The 21881-nt window shown below is 44.0% G+C and overlaps 1 protein-coding gene across 3 annotated transcripts; it reads left to right on the top strand.

Moving 5' to 3' along the window:
* Positions 1 to 105: 105 nt before the first annotated feature.
* On the top strand, positions 106 to 21691 carry BROX (BRO1 domain and CAAX motif containing). 3 transcript variants are annotated; one of them, XM_083733641.1, is made up of 13 exons: positions 106 to 1366; positions 7898 to 8036; positions 8177 to 8283; positions 8807 to 8903; positions 10496 to 10591; positions 12011 to 12083; positions 14502 to 14607; positions 16277 to 16366; positions 16801 to 16886; positions 17596 to 17677; positions 19110 to 19260; positions 20491 to 20650; positions 21342 to 21691. In XM_083733641.1, exons 2-13 carry the CDS (start codon positions 7936 to 7938, stop codon positions 21426 to 21428), a joined length of 1236 nt encoding a protein of 411 aa, XP_083589767.1. In that variant the 5' UTR covers positions 106 to 1366; positions 7898 to 7935; the 3' UTR covers positions 21429 to 21691. The 3 variants fall into 3 exon arrangements, with proteins under 3 accessions (XP_083589767.1, XP_083589766.1, XP_083589768.1); XM_083733640.1 differs by lacking the exon at positions 106 to 1366 and adding an exon at positions 3136 to 3290; XM_083733642.1 differs by lacking the exon at positions 106 to 1366 and adding an exon at positions 3334 to 3581.
* Positions 21692 to 21881: the final 190 nt, after the last annotated feature.

Below are 21881 nucleotides of genomic sequence, written 5' to 3'. Positions count from 1 at the left end.
TGTGCCCGACCCGCCTTCCTTGCTCTGCTCTTGGGCGCATTTAGAGCCGCGGTGACACTGGCGAGCGAGCGTCGGCTTTGGATGCGCCGGGGCCTCCGCCAGTCCGTTGTTCCCACTCCGGAGTAAAGCCGCCTTGAGGTCAACGGGGCTTAACTCCCTGGTCAGTGAGCATATAAAGACGGCAACCTAAAGAAGGCGCTGCTGGGTTTACATGCTCGCTGGGCTTTCCCAAGGAAGCCAGGCAGAAGCAAGACAGGGCTCGTGATGGAGCCCGAGCATTTCTTGCGGGAAATATTTATTCATTTCTATGTGCGCACGCAAGCGATCATTGTTATTCCATGTCAAAAATTGGGAGAGGGTGGCTTTTAGGACAGCCCTCCAATGTAGTCTGGTGTCCCTTTCCCCATACTGGCAGGTGAGCAGTTGAGTAAGCGCATGAGACCATAACCCAGCAGTGTAGTCTAGGCTTAGCATCAGGCGTAATTGCGCATCTAATGCACCGTCGCCCTCCTTTTGTAGAACAATAGGCAGTAGCAGCCCGACGGAATTCCCCCGGGGATTATATTTTAGCGGAGTTTAAAGGTAGGCCCTGCAATAGAAGTTATACGCTCCCAACATGTCACTTTATATTTAGGGCTATATAGATACTGTATTCGCATACACACACGCAAACACATACAAAATCCATAGGATTATTATAGGAAAAATGTAATCGAGTTGTCCTCTCCACCAATACGCAGCGCTCAGCTGGGGCTCAAGGTGCCTTGCCTTACACGCACTTCGCCGGACGCGTTGGTGCTTGCACCCCGCCACAGCGCGCATGGAAACTCAAATTCAAACCCGGAGGCAGAGGAGGGGCGCGTGGGCGTGGCTACCTCCTCCTGTGGGCAACGTGCCGGGCAACCAAAGCAAAGAAAAAAGGCCAGGGCAACATACGAGACATGGATGTTAGACTGACTGTCCCGTTTCTGCATTACGGCTCTGCCCTGCGGCGTTCAGAGGGAATCGGGAGGCGAGCTCCCTTAATAAAAAGCCTACATGCACTCTCTGCTTCCCGATCTTAGCCGTTACCTCCCCAAGGGGCACCTAACCCTGCGTATGGCTCTTCAGGCGTCGTTGCTACTGAAGCAGCCGCCCCGCCCAATTTCTCCGATGGCACCAGCCGAAGCACTTCCGCCTCGTTACCTGATTCTTGCCAGGGCAAGAGAGGACACGTGATCTTCGGCTAGTAGATCTATCTCGGGAGTTTAGGGTCTCTCTTAGCGCATTTATTGCCAAGGTCTTGGATCAAACCTGTCATCACGCTCCTGCTTACCATCACATCTGGATCTACATAAGTGGGCTAACCAATCCGTCGTGGGTAGAGGTGAGTGCTACAGACAGACTTTATTTATATTATCTAAAAATGTGTGTTTATCTTGCGTTTCAACCCCTCCACACCAGCATCCGAACTAAAAGACAACAGTATGTACCCTGTCTCCTTCCTCTCTTTGCCGATTGTAGTGTTTCAATGGCTCAATCCTTTAAAATGTTTACACGGAAGTGCCATTGCATTCAGGTAGGGCTCAAAACACCGCGACAGCCCGATGCTTTCATGTAGACTTAGACACAGGGTGCTAAGAAGGCATGTTTTCATCCTTATATTGTGTAGGGGATATTTGTGGATGTGGACATAGAACTTCTGTACACTGGGGAGTTTCCTTCTAATGCCACCTCCTTGGCTTTATTTTGTCTACTCTTGTACAGTATGTATATTATTGCCTAGCTAAGCATAGACCTCACTTCTCGAAGGCTTGTTCTATTTTTCAGGCTGCGTTCCCCCCCCCCCCTTCTCCCCTCACTAAACAATCCATTGCCTGCTTTGCTATTACAATCCTTTCGATAGGAAGTACAATCTCAGCGCTGTCCTCAAAGCAAACTGAACTGATTTCAATGGGCACGGATTACATCTTCAATTAAACCCAAGTTCTTACCTTCCATGTGATAATTCTAAGAGTTTTAGCAACTTAGTTACCTCCTAGGAAGTGAATCCCATTGGTTTCAGGTAGGATTACCTTAAAAGTAAATTCACTGATGAACGCAGCCGAAGACAGTTGGCAACAAAGCTCGTGGACAAAGATTCGTATTAACACGGTAGTCCGCAGCCTGATGCAGTACATGATTACTTAGAAGCAAACCCCACTACGTTCAGTGGCGCTTACTCTTCAGTAAATTGGCATAGGATTGTAGCCTGAATCGCGCGAAAAATTAGACCCCCCCCTTTATTCCCTATTATGCCTGCCTAAGGCAGTTGCACTAACAAAAGGGAAGGATGGAACAATAAGGTCCTCCTACTCTCTTTCAATTGATAGCTCGTGGTGGCCATTAGCTCACGTGAGAGAGATCGCAATCTACAACTTTTTAGTCCAGATCAAAGTGGTCTTGCTGTAGTCAACGGGACTACTTCGGAGCAAGCCGTTTATTATGGACTGCCGCAACCGCGCTAGATACTGCAGTTGTGCAAAGCCTCTCACCCACCCCCCTATTGCGGTCTCTAACAGCGAGCAACTTTGACATCCATAGTTTACAACGCAGTGAGTTAATATAAGAAGTGTCCTGGAGCAAACCGATGAGTAGGCCATGGATAACCTTTCCCCGCTGATAGGGTCTTGGCTCCTTATCAGGGGTTGAGAGGAGAGGAAAAAACTGTGCAGGATAAGTCCCTCAGCATGCACGCGGGTGGCAGATACCAAAGCAGGAAACTGATTAAGCCTGTACACTTTTTGGGAAGTAGATCACCCATTAATCGGCAGGGTTTGCATCCAAGCAAGACTGGAACCTATGTGTCTTGCATTGAGCCCATGGCAACCTGTCTGAGGAACAGACTGGCAAGGCTATCGGGTGCAGGCTGGCTCAAAATCCCATTGGGCTCCGTGGGCTTTACTCCCCCGTAGTCCCGTCTCTTTCCGGCTGGGAGCAATAAGAGACAGGGGCAAGGCGTGGGGACCCGCTTTCCCCCTTCCTCCTCCGCAGGCTTGAGAGGTATCGATGCGCTCTGGCTTACTGCGGGGAGGCCGCTCCGCTGCGCGAGCGACTCCCTGGGCTTTCGCGGCGCGGCCATTTCGCGCCTGCTTCCCGGATCCGCGCGGCACCATAGAGACCGGCGGGAGGAGAAGCCGGCGCCGGAAGTGGAGGAGCTGCTCCGCCCGGGATCCTTCTTATTATATCTCGGTCTCTTTTCCTCCCGCACCCACAAGCAGGAAGTGGTTGCCGTAGCAGCGGCGCAGCAGGAAGAGCTTGGCGGAGAGAAGGTAAACAGAGCAGCCCCGCCCTGGGGAGGAAAGGCCGAGAAAGGCGGCTGGTGGTGGGGGAGACACAAAAACACACGCGGGAGAGTTGGCGGGGCGCGACTTCGTGCCCTTTTTAATACTCTGGTGCTTGGCCCGGTTGTGTGTTGGTGAGGCCAGACTGGGAAGAGATTCCCCTCGGCAGGGCCTGCGACGAGTGAAGTAATGTTTATAAGCAAAAGATGACCACGCCCTGTAGAGAAGCACTACTTCGCTTTTCTCAATCTGCTAAATTTTGACAGGGATTTGAGGGAGGTATGTTCAATCCTACATGCCGTATACTCAGAAGTAAGTCACATTGAGTTCACTGGGGCCTGCTGCCCAGTAGGGAGGTAAAGGATTGCTGCCCTGGGGTAGAAAAGTATTGATTCAGGGCAAACATCTGTATGGGGGTGAGGTGGGGATAAGCGATGGGGGAAATCTGCTTGGTCACTATAGTGCTCTGGTGTGAAGCTGGGGCGGATGATGGCCATCCTTGACTCCTCCGAGACACTGCATGGAAAGTGTGTGTGTGGTAAACGGGAGATTTCGGGGAAAACATCTCTGATGATCCATATTCCTTCTCCATTAACGATCTACCCTATTAACCTGGGGGAGGCTCTTTCCTGTTCATGGCTTAAATAGTTCTGTGAAGTGATTGATTTAGGTCAGAGGGTCCAAATTAAGTATCCCAATGGATTCTTTATACTGCATTGTGAAGGGACAGACATCTAACAGCTTAAAAGATCCTTGATGGGTATACGTGCTATCAGGAACACCTCTTCAACCCCAATTTGCTTCCCTTCTCCCATTAGTCCCAGACTGAGGGGAAGCATGCAGTAATCCTCGTTTGTTTAGCCCAGAGGTTTCCAAGCTTTTTGAGTCTATGGCTCCCTTAACCAACAACATTCTTTCTGTGGCACCCCTGTGGGGCTCAGGAACCCAGTTATGTCACCCCTTGCCTGCAGAGCTGACAGTGCCTCACCCTTTTCAAACACCCTCCCTTGTGGAGTGTTCCTTCAGCCTCCTCTCCTCTCCCATCTCCTTGGGAGTTCTCTGGGCAGCTGCTAAAGTCATCCCTGGTCTCTGAGCTGCCCACCTTTCATAAAGATAGCCAGGGCAACTGCAATAAACAGCTGTGAAAGCCTTTGGGAGGCAGAGATGTGAGGGCATCAGAGGAGGAAGGGGAGGCAAGAAGGACAGAGGCCAGTGTTGTCCGCAGCACCCCTGACCATCATTCAAAGCACCCCAGGGTGCCACGGCACACTGAAAACCACTGGTTTAGCCTAATGGTCATCCAGCAGACTGGGGACTTGCAAGATTCTCCGCATAGCTGTCAACTTTTAGATTTGAAAATAAGGGATCAGCAGCCTCGGAAATAAGGGATCGGCAGCCTCACCTGTCCCGGGGACAGTCTACGGGATATGTAACAATCTGGGATAGCAGCGGGAAGCAGTGGGAAATGGCGCTGGAATAAGGGAATTTCCCGCAAAAAAAAGGGAAGGTTGACAGCTATGATTCTCCAGCATGAAACAGAGGTCAGTGTAGTGGCTTAGGCCTTGTTAAGCTATTATTTGGGTGTTTTTATGAATATTGGTTAATAGTTCAGTTAACCAGTCCTGACCTTATAAGCATGACTTCTTGTCAAAAAATCCACTTATGCATTAAGCTGTAATGGTGGACTGAAATACTGTAACCAATTTGAGAAGGACAATAGTTATTTTTAAGAAATGTTTTAATAAAATAGATGTTAGATGCAAAATGGTGTTAGAGTAGAACCTGGGCTGTGATTTTAAACCTTTGTGCTGTTATGGTAGAAAACTACATGCACAATTGGGGGTGTCTTTTATATTTTTTGCTGGAGCCTCTTGCATGACGGATTAGACAAGGTGCTTTACAGTTTAAAATCAGTTTGCTTCTTGAACTGTGCAAGTGCCTACAATAGAACTTTCAAAGATAATTCCAGCTGTATGTGTTCTCACTATGCATGTATATAGCTTCACATGCACATTGGATCACAGCCCTTGTTTATGCCATTTACAAAGGGGAAAAGATTCAGTAATGTTATTTGTAAAGGACGCCTGCACCGAGGGTTTTGCTCTAAAGAAGCTTGCTAAGAAATATCAGATGAACATCAGCATTTATGTTGTACAGTATAAGTTTAGTGGTTGTGCAGCATCTCAGTCAATAGACTCAAGCAGAAGTTTCTTAATGCTCTAAAGTGATACTCATTAATCAAGAGAGCACGAGCAACTTCTAATTATATAGAAGTGCTTTCTGTAAATATAGTGTGTCTGGGGCAACTGTTGTAAAGGTATCCCATTCTTAAGTTATTGAAAAACACAGTGGGGGTGAAATTACAGTAATTAGATTGTTCAAAGTGTTGCTTTAACTATCCTAATCACAATCTACTTGCTTTTAATATTTAATTGTACTATGGGTCCATTCTGCTAGGAAATATTGGTTTTTCCCCAAAAGCAGCTGCTGCAGACTTTCTTCTGCTTTAATGTAGGCTAAGCTTGTGAAAGGGTTGGATGCTTTTTTACATACATGTAAGTTTCACAGTTGAACAAATCTACTAATTCTGGAGTGGGCTTACAACAAAAACCAATCAGATATCTGATCTAACAGTCAAGTTTAATTAGTTCTAAGCAAATATTTCTGACACTAAAGCAAAGGCATCTTATGGACTAGCGTGAACTCAGATACAAAAGACAAGTTAATAATGGCCCCATTGATAGAAATTCTGAGTAGCAAATCTAGTTGATGCAGTTGTATGAGTGCTCTGTACTTCTTGCCTCTTAAGATATTCTTGAAGCTGTCGTTATTGTGTTATTGTGTTTATTGCAGAACAATGCCTAGCTTATGAAAACTGGAAAAGATAACTTAAAATAGATTTATCCTTCTGCAAAAGTATATCATGTGATAAATGAATGATTGGTATGTAGTACTGTATTTTTCGCCCTATAGGACACACTTTTCCCCCTCCAAAAATGAAGGGGAAATGTGTGTGCCTCCTATGGGGTGAATGCAGGCTTTCGCTGAAGCCTTCCAGGCTTTAGGTTTCCGCAAGCCTTGGGAGCCCACGGGAGTTCCCGCCGGTATCCCCAGGCTTGCGGATAGCAGCCTGTTCTGGGGGCTGGGGTCGGGGGAAGCTCGGGCTTCCCCAGCCCCAGCCCTGCGCCTGGTGGGGGGGAATATTTTTTTTTCTTTATTCCCCCCCCCCAAAAAAACTAGGTGCACCCTATAGGGCGAAAAATATGGTATATCTCTGCTGCACTAGTCATATTAAACTGGGTGTTAAAGGGTTAAGCATTTCCGTGCTGCCACCTTAGCTAATACTGACTTTAAAAAATACAGTAGATGTTTCATATAGTGCAGTCCTTTCTCAGAAGTAAGTGCTCTGGAGATCAGGCAGGCACCAACTATTAGATGCTTCCCCCAGCCACTAAAAACATTCCTTTTACCCAACCTCTTTTTGACTGTTAATACTAACTCCTGGCATATCTGGCCACTGTAATTGTAATGGATGTTTTACTGATACAGCTTTTATTGTTACATTTTGTTAAATTTTGCCGTTTTTATTGCCCTGTAACCACTTTATTGTGTTTGGAAATGCAAGACAATATACAAATAATTTTAATACAGTAAATAAATTGTAAGGGAGATTTGCGTTGTAGTAATGTGACTAGGATTGTACCTGTCAGGGGCTCAGGAGCAGAGGCACAGGAGAGGGAGGAAATGGAGAGCGAGGGGGAGGAATCCGAAGGGAGCGTAGGCGGTGACAGTGATCAGAGGGATTCCATGAGCCTCTCCAGCGAATCGGAAGATTCACAGAAGGGAGCGCCGATGGCCAGGGCAAGGGGGGTGCCAAGGGGGAAACCCCAGAAGGAAGGGACCAGCGAGGACTCCCTGAGCAGCAGTTGGAAATCAGGACCAGCTTCCCCACCAGAGCGCAGTGGGGGGGAGGAGTCCCAGGCATCGGGACCAGTGTTTTCACCACCAGCGAGAGGAGATGAGTCAGGATTGGCCACGCCTCCATCGGAGAGCGGGGAAACGGTCAAGAGGAAAGTTACCGGCTGGGCGCGTGCGCCAAGTTCAAATGTACAGGCGAGCGGCACAGCAGGTAGCCCGGATAGGGAGCCAGGTCCTAAAGCCCGCCGGAAGGAGGGGCAAGACTCAGGGGGGTCAGCGTGAGAAGAGTCCAGAAAGGAGGAAACCCCAGGGGGCAGAAGGACCCAGAGGAGGAAAGAACAACGGAAGAGGTGGAGTAAGGCTAGAGTCTTAAACTGGTGTCTAGGAGGCGGAGACTCAGATGGAGCTTCGCCGGTCTAGGTTCTAAGACGTAGAGTTGCATGCTGCGGTTTGGAAATGGAAACTAATCTTCAATAAAGACTTTTATACGTTATTACTGACTAGCGTTGGTCCTCTGTGAGCTGGGACCTGGAGGCAACTCTGACAGTACCCTTAAGTCTTTCCTGCAATGAAGAATTATTTCTAAGTAATTAGATACTTTATCATTATTATTTTTGCTGAAGATTGGTATTTATGTTTATAATCTCTAGTTTCTTCCCTTCCCTTTGCTGTTTCAGGCTTGCTGTAGTTCTAAACCTGCAGGACACACTCAGAAATGACTCATTGGTTTCATCGAAACCCTTTAAAGGCTACAGCTCCTGTCTCATTCAATTACTATGGGGTAGCCACCACTCCAGCTGCAACAAAGATTTGCAAGTAAGTGGTTCTAAAAACTCAGTGGGGCTTCTCAACATACAACATGCATTTGCAAGTACTGATATAAGAGACAATCCAACACTGCATCTCTCCAAAGTATCTGTCTTTGAACTGTGTTTTTGGTGTGTTTCTTAATACAGTGATCTAAGATTATCACGAAGCCGACTCTTGGAGCTTTTTACAGATCTTAGTTGTAATCCAGATATGATGAAAAACGCAACTGATTCCTATTTTTCACTCTTGAAAGGTAAGATATCAGTGCAGCTGGCATAGTTGTTCTGCGTTACTAGTAGTTTCAGTAAATAAATCTCTGTGCTTGGCACTAGAGAGCACAAATTCTCAGCTGTGCCAATAAAAGATATAAATGGGACACTAGCCCAATGGGCATGATATGTAGATCAGTGGCCCAGAGATTCATATGTCTAGTGGATGTACTTGACATATTTGAAACCGGTAGGAAAATGCTGTACCTCTATAGCTTTCTTAATTCTGCTTTCCCACCTAATAATGAAACAATTTTATTTAATATATTTATTAGACGGTTTATGCAATGAGCCTGTAGAAGATGTACAGTACAATATGAAGCATTAAAACTGGCCCCCAATTAGCCCAGTGGAGTAGATCTTGGGGGCTATTAAATAGTGAAAGTTTACATATAAACAAATTACGTATATAAGGCTGAGTAGTAGACTCAGGAACAATTGCTGAAGATCAAAATCATCATTTTGAAAGTTACTTTGAATTTTAGAGGAGTTTGTTTGTTTTAACAGGCTTTATAGTTTCATTGGATGACTCTTCACAGGACAGCAAGCTGAGATATATTCAGAATTTTAAGTGGACAGACACCTTGCAAGGACAAGTACCAAGGTACTTACTTATATGTAGTATGGTTTTCAGTGCCTATTGTAACTATTTTTATTACTTCTGTTTATGCTGTGCCCTTTTTTTTCAAGGCCCAGTGGTAAAAATATCATTTAAAACATTGTATAAATGATTAAAAACAATTGCATCCTATCAGCTGATTGGCTTCCACTTATCCTTTGTTCCAAGAGAAAAAACCTGTGAGCCTGGGTTCTCAAGTAGTCCATATTTTGGTAACTGAGAGGCTGGATTGTACAGTTGTTCTGCACTGCTTTTCCACCTGGAGAGCTGGACCATAAAGAAGGCTGATTGCCAAAGAATTGATGCTTTTGAATTATGGTGCTGGGGGAGACTCTTGAGAGTCCCATGGACTGCAAGATCAAACCTCTCCATTCTGAAGAAAATCAGCCCTGAGTGCTCACTGGAAGGACAGATCCTGAAGCTGAGGCTCCAATACTTTGGCCACCTCATGAGAAGAGAAGACTCCCTGGGAAAGACCCTGATGTTGGGAAAGATGGAGGGCACAAGGAGAAGGGGATGACAGAGGACGAGGTGGTTGGACAGTGTTCTCGAAGCTACCAGCATGAGTTTGACCAAACTGCGGGAGGCAGTGGAAGACAGGAGTGCCTGGCGTGCTCTGGTCCATGGGGTCACGAAGAGTCAGACATGACTAAACGACTAAACAACAACAACACTGCTTAGATTTTCTTTATGAATTAGTGGTATATAAATATTTTTATAAATGAATACTAATGACAAGCCGCACAGTGACTTGCTTCCTCTCTGGCTTGGCAGGAATGAGGGGCAAGCTAAGCACTTGTGTTTTCAGCAGAATGCTAGAGCACATTGCTCATTCACATTAAACCAGGCCACTATGATTAGGCAAGAGGATGTTGGTGCCTGGAAACAAATCTATATTTATTTTTTCTCCTATGATTTGGTCTTCCACAATACCTGCACATTTAGGGTATTTGTATGGGTAATTGCAGCCCCCCCCCCCCAAATTGCAAACTCTTTTGTATCATACCTGCCCAGAATGGATGGAGAAACCCAGCCAGATGTGCAGGGTATAAGTAATAGTTTATTATTATAAATTATTATCATAGAACCCCAGAGAGAAGAAGATTAGTTCATATGAAATTTATCTTTACAGGGCATGTGAATAATTCTGCTTAAGATAAATGTTCTATTTAAAACATCAACTAGTACATTCTCAGTTGCTCTTTATAGGGAACTGTAAAGGTTCTGACTGCTATTCTGTGCTTTGTTTGGAGGGGTTGATGGAGACTAGGATTTTGCACAAGAGTTCTGCTTCAACCATTCTTAATCCAGTTTAAAACAAAGCATAAATTGTTTCTGACTAAACAATTATCCTTTTCAAGTTGTCTGAAATCTATGTGAGGAGCATACATTTGAATACTCTGGGGTTTGCTCACATGATCTGGGATGGGCGGGTGAGGAAGGAACTAAACATAAGATTGTTTGTTCGCCTTAGAAGTCTCTAAAAGAGAGGTGGAGTACTTAACAGTGTGTTGTAGTTGATGCAAAAAACCATTTGAGTTTATATTTTTCTTTCTTTCTCTTCCTTTGTCCCTTAGTGCCCAACAAGATGCTGTGTTTGAATTAATTTCCATGGGATTTAATGTGGCTTTGTGGTACACAAAATATGCATCGAGGTTGGCAGGGAAAGAAGAGTAAGTATTCTCACTTTAGTAATAGGCTTCTAAACTATCTACCTCTTTTCCTGTGCAGCATTAGTTGTGCTTAAACATCAATTAAGCCAACAGATGAAATTGTGAAGTAGCATATATAGTGGTTATATAAAGCACATATATGGCTTTGGACCAGCATATCTGAAGGACTGCGTGTTGTTATCTGAGCCTGCCCTTCTCTGATATTCTCATCAGAGCCCCTGCTCCAGGTTCCCCTTCCTTCAGAGTTTTTGGTACTTCTTGACCTGATATAAGCCCTTCTCTGTTCTTTTCCTCCCATAGACAATGAAAGAGTGCTGTTGTGCCCATGTCCTGTTTGTAGGTTTTCCCTAAACATCTGGCCTGTCACTGTGGAAACAGGATGCTGGACTAGATGGGGCTTTCATCCCATCCAGCAGGGCTCTTGCGTTCTTCAATGATGGCTCTCTGGTTATGGAATGCTCTGTTGACACTTGCCTTCCTAGCCATAAGGTAGCAAGTGAAGACAGTCTTGTTTTGCATGGGATATATATGTTGCATCTTTTGTTCTTACGCTTTCCATTTGAGGATTATGTTTTAGGTATGGAAACATAGGCCAGGGTCCAAAGCAGGCATCCCCAAACTCGGTCCTCCAGCTGTTTTGGGACTACAACTCCCATCATTCCTGACTACTGGGCCTGTTAGCTAGGGATGGTGGGAGTTGTAGTCCCAACACAGCTGGAGGGCCAAGTTTGAGGGTGCCTGGTCCAAAGGGTATTTGTGGTGAAACAGATACATACTGGAGCTGCAGTTGTTGGGCTGTGTTGACGACGTTTATAATTGGGGACAGAGCACACATTACATACAGATGGTCCCAAGTTCCATCCCTGACACACTTAGTGAAAGAAATCAGTGTGTGAGAAATGGGAAAGGCATCTGCTTGAGACCCTGTCTGTCTGTCTGTCAGTACAGACAATGCTGAGCTAGATGCACAGCACAACTACAGTGGTACTTCGGGGTGCGAACGGGATCTGTTCTGGAGCCCCGTTTGCATCCCGAATGAAACGCAAGACGCGGTGGCACGTCTGCGTGTGCGTGGGTTGTGTTTTGCCGCTTCTGTGCATGCGTGTGACGTCATTTTGAGCGTCTGCGCAAGCGGTGAAACCCGGAGGTAACGCGCTCCCACATTACATTCAACTCGAGGTATGACTGTACTTTGATCTGGTATAAGACAGACCTTCTGACTGTCTCGGCTGTATCAGACATTTAAAACAAAGGTTATTTACAGCAACCCCTCCTGAAATGGGGTGAGATAATAGACATTAGAAATAAACCTGGCCAATGAGAATTGTGGAAAATTTGATGAGGTTAAATGGGAGTAAATTCGGGTGATGTTTAATATCCTTGGAGAGTTGCAGTACTAATTTGTTGTTCCTCCTTTAGCATAACCGAAGATGAAGCAAAAGATGTCCACAGGAGTATGAAAATAGCAGCTGGGATTTTCAAACACTTAAAGGTACAACCCCATTTTATTTAAATAACAAAAACAACACACACACATATTTCCTCTTATGAAGATCCTGTTTTCCTGTTTGTTTTCTGGTCAGTATAGCTCTTGTTTGGGGGGATGTTCTGATTCCCCTCCTTTTATACAGTAACTTAATTTAGAGAACGAAGAACAACTTCAGATGTTTATGAAAAGTCTGTGGAATACCCACTATGGGATAGTTGCACATCAGGATTTATATGGGGGAATTGCTTGAAGGCATTCCAATATCACCATACAGTGGTGCCCTGCAAGACGAACGCCTCGCAAGACGAAAAACCCGCTAGATGAAAGGGTTTTCCGTTTTGGAGGCGCTTCGCAAAACGAATTTCTCTATGGGCTTGCTTCGCAAGAAGAAAACCCATAGGGAAATCTCCGGGGACCTCTTTTAAATGCTAGCGGTGGGGAGCAAAGCCTTTCCCCCCCCCCTCCGGCCTTCAGAAGAGGTCCAGGAAGGCCGGCGGGGGCCGAAAGGCTTTGCTCCCCACCGCCAGCATTTTAAAAGCAGTCCGGGATAGCAGGGAAGCACTTCCCGCTATCCCGGATGGCTTTTGAAGGCAGGCGGGGGGGGAGCAAAGACTTTTGCCCCCCGCCCGCCTTCAGAAGAGGTCCTGGACCTCTTCTGAAGGCGGGCGGGGGGCAAAAGTCTTTGTCCCCCCTGCCTGCCTTCCCGGGGGCTTTTAAATCGCCCCAGGACAGCGGAGAATCGCCAGCATTTTAAGATCGCCCCGGGACAGCGGAGAAGTCTCCGCTGTCCCGGGAAGGCAGGCGGGGAGGAAGCAAAGACTTTCGCCCCCCGCCGGCCTTCAGAAGAGGTCGGGGGACAGACTGTCCCCGGACCTGGTCTGAAGGCGGTTTCCATAGGAACGCATTAATTGATTTTTAATGCATTCCTATGGGAAACCGTGCTTCGCAAGACGAAAAACTCGCAAGACGAAAAGACTTGCGGAACGAATTAATTTCGTCTTGCAAGGCACCACTGTATTTGTATGCATGGAAAACTAGCTAAACAATGGGTTGGGGGGGATATGGTTATTAGGGCTTTAACCTTATTACAGTAAAACAGAACAGTCTCTTATTCCCTCCCACAACCACCCCTGCCCAGTTTTCCCCAGCCTGCCCTCATTTCATTGTTCAGGCTCACATGCTCAGAAAAAGGTTAGGATAAATGAGTGCCACTGCTCTGATTGAATCCCAAATTAAAAACTGTTAAACTGGAGAGTTTCAGCCCTGTATTGTGCTTCCCACTTCTTCTAGGTGTGTAGATATTACTCTTGAGTGGACTTTCAAAAATGCACTCCAAATCTCTTGGAAGCTTGTCTTTTTTTCGTTTTCTTTTTATAGGGCAAATCTTCCTAATGCAAGGAGATTTTGATGTGAGGGTGCATTCAAGCAAGCAGTCAAGCCCTAGGGAGACTATACCACATGCTGTTTCTTAATTTTGGAATGACTTATTGACTAGTGGGGCCTGGTCTAATAGCAACTGTCTTTTGTTGATCCACATACCTCTGGAATTCCATGGTAGCCATAAATGCTCCATACACTTCACAAAGTCAGAGAATTCGTTCCTTTCCTTGGAAGTAGAATGGCACAATACTTTTACTTATTTGCAAGACTATTTATAAACCCACAATACATGTGAAAAATATGGCAATGTGCAATGAATTCATTAAAACACCATAATATTATAAACGTATTTAGTACAGAACAGATGACCCAGCACTGGATCAAATTAATTCTATAAAAAGCTGTGTCAAAACAATAATGTTTTCAACAACAGGTAATGAAATATAAAAACTGTAGGTGCCTGTCTGAATTCAATAGAAGCGTGTTCTAAAATAGTGGTGCCGCGATGCTAAAAGTCTAGTTTGCTTAGAAACCAGGTTTAATAAATAAAAATAATAATATGTAACAATCATGTGCCTGCTCCTTCAGGAATCTTTTCAGGATTCAGCTTCTATTTATTTTCCTGCATCCATCCCATCACTGACTCCGGACACTGATCCAGGACTTGCACAGCCTCCTCTGATTTAGATGTTACAGAGAAGTAGAGCTGAGTGTCATCAGGTCCCTGGTGATGTCTTGCTCAAAGTCTCCTAATGACTACTCTCAGTGGTTTGTTAAAAGCATTGGGGGCAAAGATGGTACCTTGGGGAACCCCAGAGCAGAAGTGCCAGGGGGCAGCCAAATAATATCTGAAAGACACTCTGTTAATTATACAGAAGATAGGAACAGAAGCACTGAAGTGCAGTGCCACCAATGCCCATCCCAGAGCCAGTCCAGGGTTATACCTGTGATCTCATTATTCTTTGGTCATTTCCTTCAGATGTTACCTGTTTTTGGTTATAGCACTTCAAACATATCTTAAATTACATTTTCCCCCTTTAGGAAAGCCACATCCCTAAGCTGATCACTCCTGTAGAAAAGGGAAGAGATTTAGAAGCTCGACTGATAGATTCCTACGTTATCCAGTGCCAAGCTGAAGCACAAGAAGGTACTCCTTCAATTTTTAAGGGCTCTCTCTGGATTTCTTTATATTTTCTCTCCTGGGGAACTCTAGGGTGGAATGTGGTTTGGCATTTTACCTCATACTCGTGGGCTGCCTGTAAGCATTTAGTTGGCTGCTGTGAGGACAGGATGCTTAGAATAGATGGGCCTTTGGCCTGATGCAGTGGGGCTGCTTTTATATAGTAATAATGCAAAATCCAGATATTTGAGGGGCATAGAAAGATGCCCCTGGCCAGTATTTGTCCACCTAGTTGAATGTAGTCTGCTCTGACTGGTAGCAGCTCCCAGGGATTTAGAGATGTTTCTCATCACCTGCTACCTGATCCCAATAATTGGAGACACCGACAATCAAACCTGTAAGCTCCATGCAGGACTAATGTCCTTCCTCATAATGGATTTGAAAACATTGGTTATGAAACTCAGTAGATTATTTATTCAATTGATTTTCCCCCTTTGTATCAAGTTAATTAAGGAATATTTCTATTTCTGATCCTTGGAAATGGAAATACTCAATTGCTGGAATATTTAAAAAAACAGGATCCAGAGGGGATCTGGTTAGCTTAATGTCTGTTCTGGAAAAACTTCTGGGAATATAGGATTACCAAGCATATAGAAGAACAAGTCTTGCTGAAGTAGTCAGCGTGGCTTCTGTGAGGGTAAATTCTGTCCTTTGGAGTCTTTTGAGAATGTCAGCAAGCATATAGATAGAGGTGAGCCAGTCAGCGTCATGTACTTAAGACCTTCAAGAGCCTTTGATAAAGTACCTTGCCGAATGCTCCTGAGTAAGCTGAGCAGTAATAGGATAAGAGGAGAGATTGACAGGTTTACTGCTGACCTCCACATGTTCTAACATTGCTCTTGACATGGTAATTTCAATTTTCTATTCTGGCTTGAACACCTGTGTCCCCATCCTTTTCATTCTGACATATATGCACAACTATACTAGAACATTATTGTGATCTTTGGTATAATGCCTGTGTTATTAGCTTTGGGGCATCTGTCCAGTTCTATTACTCACGATATCACTTTTGCTAATTTAATTAGCTACATTCAGCCATGAGCAATGTTTGTACCTTTTTTCATTGTGAAACCTGACCTTTCCTGTTTCTACCAGCAGCTATGAATAATTCAGTTTAACTTTAAGATAGCAGAGCCTGCTATTTGAGTGATTTCCTTCAATAATTGGGGCAGGGGTCTCAGGGTCTCAAATTATTTACAAAGTGTATGGTTAAACTGGGGAATTTGCTCCTACAAGATGTAGTGATCATTACCAATTTTGGTGGTTTTTTAAAAAAGAGGGTAAAGCTCTCAATGGCTAGTAGCCACAATGGCTGTGTTCTATCTCCTTTGTCAGAGGCAGTGTATCTCTGTATATCATATGCTGGGAATTGCAAGTGTGGAGAGTTCTGTTTCTTGTGGGCTTCCCAGAGGCATCTGATTGGCCACTGTGAGCACAAGACACTGGACTAGACTGGCCTTTTAGTCTGTTCCTGCAGGAGGCGTCTGTGTTGTTCATCCGGTGCGGCTCAACTGTTAGAAACATGTTACCTTTTATTTATTTCTGAACAGGACTTCTGTGGCCAATTTTTCACTTATACTTTTAATCTCCATCAACTACAGGAAATAGCTTCAGCATATCTATTTTTTTGTTTCAGTGACTATTGCCCGAGCTATTGAACTGAAACACAATCCTGGTCTAATAGCTGCTCTGGCCTATGAAACAGCTAATTTCTATCAAAGAGCAGGTATGTCAGAAAGCATTGTTGTATGAATTCTTGATAGCTTCTTAAGCAAGTCCTAAAGTACAGGCTCCTAAGCTTTGAAAAAATACCAAGGAAATATTATGGACAGTAAATGATTTCCATGGCTTTCAGATTTAGGTAAGAAGGGTCTTGGTTTGGGTTAACCATGATTCTAGAAAGTAGACTGACTTGATAATATTTACCTTTCCCTCTTTATAGCTAACTGAGGCAAGAAACAAACTTAGGTTGAGAACTTGATTGGCTTGCTGTAGTTTTCTCCAAATAAGTGAGGTGTATCTTGCAACCATGCATATTAAAAGACAGTTCCCAGAGTAACTAGAGCTTTCATACCAAATTAGTGTCTCAGGAACCAAAGTAAGAGGATGGCTTTGTGAATAGACTGCTATTGTAAATGTAATGCCGTCTTCTCCTTCCAGATCAAATGTTATCCAGTCTGGACCCAGCATATACAACCAAGTGGCGAAAATACCTTCAGCTGAAGTCATGTTTCTATATGGCCTATGTGAGTGCTCTGTCATTGTTTATAAACATTTCAAGAAGATTTCCAAAGGGCCAGAAAATACTAGCATAGAATGCAACCAAAGCTTTGTGTTCTATTTAAAGCAGTACTTTTCAGGAAGAATATATTTTTGATAGGATGCTCTTAAATTTCCTATAATATATCAGGCCCAGCATCTTGTCCCCACGGCAGTAATCCATTACCTGTACGATTCTGCTGCAACGGACAGTGACAATTGCGTACTGTCTCAAATGAAGATGTGTGTTGTGAACGAGAGCAGAAATGCACTTCGTACATATTCTCCTTTTTTGCTCCCCAGTTGGATTGTTGGTATTTGCCCCCCCCCCCCCAGTTGGATTTGCTGCTCTTCTGCCTTAAACCTTGAAGCAAGTGGCATTTTAATGTTGCTCCGCAGCATGTTGTAATTCAGGGGTCAGCAAACTTTTTCAGCAGGGGGCTGGTCCACTGTCTCTCCGACCTTGTGGGGGGCCAGACTATATTTTGAAAAAAAATAATGAATGAATTCCTATGCCCCACAAATAACCCAGAGATGCATTTTAAATAAAAGGGCACATACTACTCATGTAAAGACACGCTGATTCCCGGACCGTCCGCAGGCCGGATTGAGAAGGCGATTTGGCCGGATCCAGCCCCCAGGCCTTAGCTTGCCTAACCATGTCATAATTGTTTAACAAATGTATTCTTTCACCAGGCCTACTGCTACCATGGTCAAACACTCCTGGCCGGTGATAAATGTGGAGAAGCCATTAGGTCTTTGCAGGAATCAGAAAAATGTATGTATGGTGGTTTTAAAAAAATCTTTTAAACTTGTTCATAAATAATCTGGAGTTAAGGGTGAACAGTAATGAAGTGACCAGGCTTTCACAGATGATGCCAAATTATTCAGGTGGCAAAAACAAATCTTGGGAAGAGCTCCAAAAAGTTTTCTCCAAGCTGGGTGAATGAACATTGTTAGCATTTAGCTCCATGAAAGTGTCAGCACAGGGTTTGGCATCTGTGAGAAATGCAGATTCCCTGTTAGGGATTATTAGGAACGGGATAAAAAACAAAGCTGCTAACATAATAATGCCTGCATACAAATGTTTGGTGAGACTACACTTGGAATATTGTTTCCAGAAGTGTTAGAGGTGGGAAAGGTCCCAAAGAGGACAATCAAAAAGTTCAGGCAGCAGGAGCAAAGATTACAATGCTTGGGGCTTCTGGTTCAAGAAAGTGTCTTAACATGAGGGGACATAATAGAGGTTATAAAGTGAAGAGAAAGCAGATAGAGAGATTATGTTCTTCTGTTGTAATGCTAAAACTGGGAGCCATTTGAAGATGCTCAATATTGAAGATTTCAGGACTGACTAAAGAAATGACTATTTTATACAGCACACAGTTAAACTATGGAATTTGTTTCTACAACATGTGATGGTCACCACGTCTGATGACTTTAAAATAAGTTTAGACAATTTGGAAATGGAGGAAATGGCTACTGGTGACAAAAGTGGGAGAGCGCTCTTGTCCTCCTGGCATCTGGTTGGCCACTGAGAAATGGAATGTTAGACAAAGTATAGCCTTGGGTCAGATCAAGCAGGTCTGCCCTTACATTCTTTTGTACCTTGTTCCTCCCTTCCGGAAAATATGGGATTTTACCTTCTATTTACCACACATCAAAACATCCAAAGTCTTGCTCATAAATGCAGAGAATCAGAGTGTCACCTAAATCTCCCTCAGAACATTCTTAATAGGTCCGGGACTTGCTATGGTAAATATTCCTGTGCCAAACTGATAGGTGTGGAGAAATCATTAAGCTAGGGAAGACTGCACTGTACCTGAGCAAAATTGTAACATAAGTGTTTGCTGAAAGTATTTTCTACAAAGATACGATAGTCAGATTTGGTATCTGCTAATCGTCTATATGAGATTCTGTTTAAAAAAGCCTAGAACGATTAACATAGGGGAAAATGCAATGGTTGTTGTTTGTTTTTTTGCCAATGTAGAACAATCAGCAAAAGTAAAAAAGCAACAGTCTCACTTTGTGACTGTTCAGCTTGTTGTCATTTCTCCAAGTACATGTCATCGTTCTATAAAGTGTAAAGGATATGTCCATGATTGTGTTCTCAGTATTTCAAATCTCCTTTCGGGTAAAAACAGTAGATTGTCCAGCTTTTACAAAGAGGAATAATTAAAGAGCATGGTCTCACTTGTTGTTTTCTTGTTCAGTTTTTGCCAAGGCTGAAGCTCTGTGCAAAGAATATGGTGAAACCAAAGGTCCTGGAACTACAGCTAAGCCTTCCGGCCACCTCTTCTTTCGGAAACTGGGAACTCTGGTGAAAAATACCTTAGAAAAATGCCAGCGAGAGAATGGATTCATGTAAGCTTGTAACATTTCTTCCGTGCTTTCAACAAATACTTGCATGGTTTTTAAGTGATCTTGCTTGTTGTTTTTTGAAATACAGTAACAGCCAAATAAGCCATAAACATATTAACTAAGAAGTCGATCTTGGGAAATAATTAGTACTAATGGGTGCACATGAACGTGTGAAGATCGGCAGCCATTTTGTATGGCTGAGAGTAATGATGTTAAAGGCCACTAGCAGATGATATTCTTTCATACTTCATTCTCTAGTTAAAGAAGGAATTGGCAATTTCCCAATTATAACAAATTTCCCAATTATATAATTTCCCAATTATAACAAAACATCAATAAAATAAGCAGCCTGAAGTGCTTGGGAAATCTTCATTCCAGGATTCTTTTTGGGTTGTGCTCCTGTGTTGAAGACCTTAAATACAGGACGGCCAGTGAAGAACTGGATCTGGCCAGTGGGCGAGATCATTATCTCCCCTGCTCCTCACAGGCCACATTTGGCAAGTAGGCAGAGCAACCCACCTATCAATCACTTGATGTCACAGTGGTGCCAGTTGACCTTTTCGACCCGCAGGAGTGTTCAGAAGCCCCTTTTCAAAGTACAGTGGTACTTCGGGTTACAAACGCTTCAGGTTACAAACACTTTGGGTTACAAACTGCGCTAACTTGGAAGCAGTACCTCGGGTTGAGAACTTTGCTCCAGGATGAGAACGGAAATTGTGTGCTGGTGGCAGCGGGAGGCCCCATTAGCGAAAGCGCGCCTCAGGTTAAGAACAATTTGGGTTAAGAACAGACCTCCGGAACAAATTAAGTTTGTAACCCGAGGTACCACTGTACTGCCTTACCCAGTGCTTTGAAAGGGACTTGTGAAGACCTGACATCCAGCTGATGATTGGATCTTCAAGAGCCCCTTTCAGAGTGCTGCCTCACTCAGTGCTTTACAGCATAGCTGATTGGCAGTGCCAGATTTATACTTGCCCCACACCTGACATTTATGGTGTCAGGTGTAGGTCAGTAGGCATAGCTTGGCAGAAATGGCTTGGTGGGCCAAAGGATGCTGCACAGGCCTAATTATTCCCATGGTCCAGAGGTTTCCCACTCCTGATATAGGAATGAATGTGCAGACTGTGAGGTGTGTTTGTTTAAATTGTGCCCACTGCCTTGTGGCACGAATCCTGAGTCCTGAACGAGAAGAACGAGGAGGTTGCTAAAATCCAACGTGCTGTTTTTTTCCAGTTACTTCCAGAAGATTCCCCCAGAGGCTCCCCAGCTGGAGCTGAAGGCAAACTATGGTCTGGTTGAGCCAATTGCTTTTGAATTCCCTGCTTTGCATGCACACTGGACTTCAGAAGCCCTTTCTGCGTTTGATCTCACCAAAAGGCCAAAGGAGGACAGTGTAAGCAATTCTTGCTGCTTCTTCCAACTTGAGTTACCTTTTGCATCAGCATCACCTTGCTTTCTTGCTTTGTGGAGGAAGAATGGTGTTGATAGAGATTAGTGCTGTGAAAGCGTTGGATTTTGGTGTCTTGGATATCTTTGCCTTGTTCTAAATGTTACTCCCTTGAAAAGCTTTCAAAATATGCCTTGGTTGAGACCACTATCAAATAATATGCAGCTGCAGTTTTATAGTACCTGAAGAACTGGCCTAAATTTAGAGTGCCTTCTGCATTCTTGTGTACCAGATTCAAAAAAACAAAAACCTGAGTAATCTAACCCTGTTTTGGCATTTGTGTTGCTCTTGTGAAAAGAGCAGGGGAAAGGTTGGGGCTCTATCAAGTCCTGTTGTCTGTTTACAGCCCTCCACAAGTTGGAGAATGAAGATCCACAAGAAGTGGAGGCTACCCACTTCAAAACCTTTACCCTCAAACTTATTGACTGAAGCTGACTCACTGGAGGCAACAGGCATTGATAGCAACTCCCCCCCAAAGGTCTCCATCTTGTGGCTGTTTTCATGTGGTGAATATAAATGCACAAATGGGCTTATTTGTCTCTTGATTCTGAAAGCCACATTGCTTAAATCTGTACTTAAAAGAAGAACAAAAAACATTTGCTCTCCAGTAACACCGCTTCCTCCTTTTTATTTGTAGGCTAAACCAAAACCAGAGGAGGACGTGAAACCTGTGAAAGAACCAGATATAAAACCTCAAAAAGACACTGGGTGCCAGATCTCTTAAACGCTTTGAAATAGCCCTTGTGAGCTGCATTTTGGAAACTCTGGGTTTTTTTATCATCTACCTTGTTTTCTGGACTTCCTCATCCTACAAAGGAATTCATTGCTTTCCGAGTTTTTATAGATACTTTTCTTTTAAGCTCTCTTTCAGACGAATTAAGTGATTAAAATTGGAATTGTCATAAATGTACCCTTTTCAGCATAGAAAGTGAGTGTTTAGATGAATTTGCACTGGAAGGTGGAATAAATGATAGTGAATACAAGAGATGTAACAGAAGCAGGTGAGTCTTGGGAGAGGCAGTATTTAGCAAAGGAGGAAGAGTGAACAGGAGGAAATTTTGTAGAAGCTTTAAGGTGGCATGTAAAAGAGCTGACTGAAAATACAAAAGTCAAGGACCATTTTTAAAAGGTAGGACAAATTCATAGTATTGAATTTTAAGAGCAAGGATGCTAAGTT

Source organism: Podarcis gaigeae (assembly GCF_964106915.1).
Source record: "Podarcis gaigeae genome assembly, chromosome: 3".
NCBI lineage: Eukaryota > Metazoa > Chordata > Lepidosauria > Squamata > Lacertidae > Podarcis > Podarcis gaigeae.
This window is presented reverse-complemented; position numbering and strand designations above follow the sequence as displayed.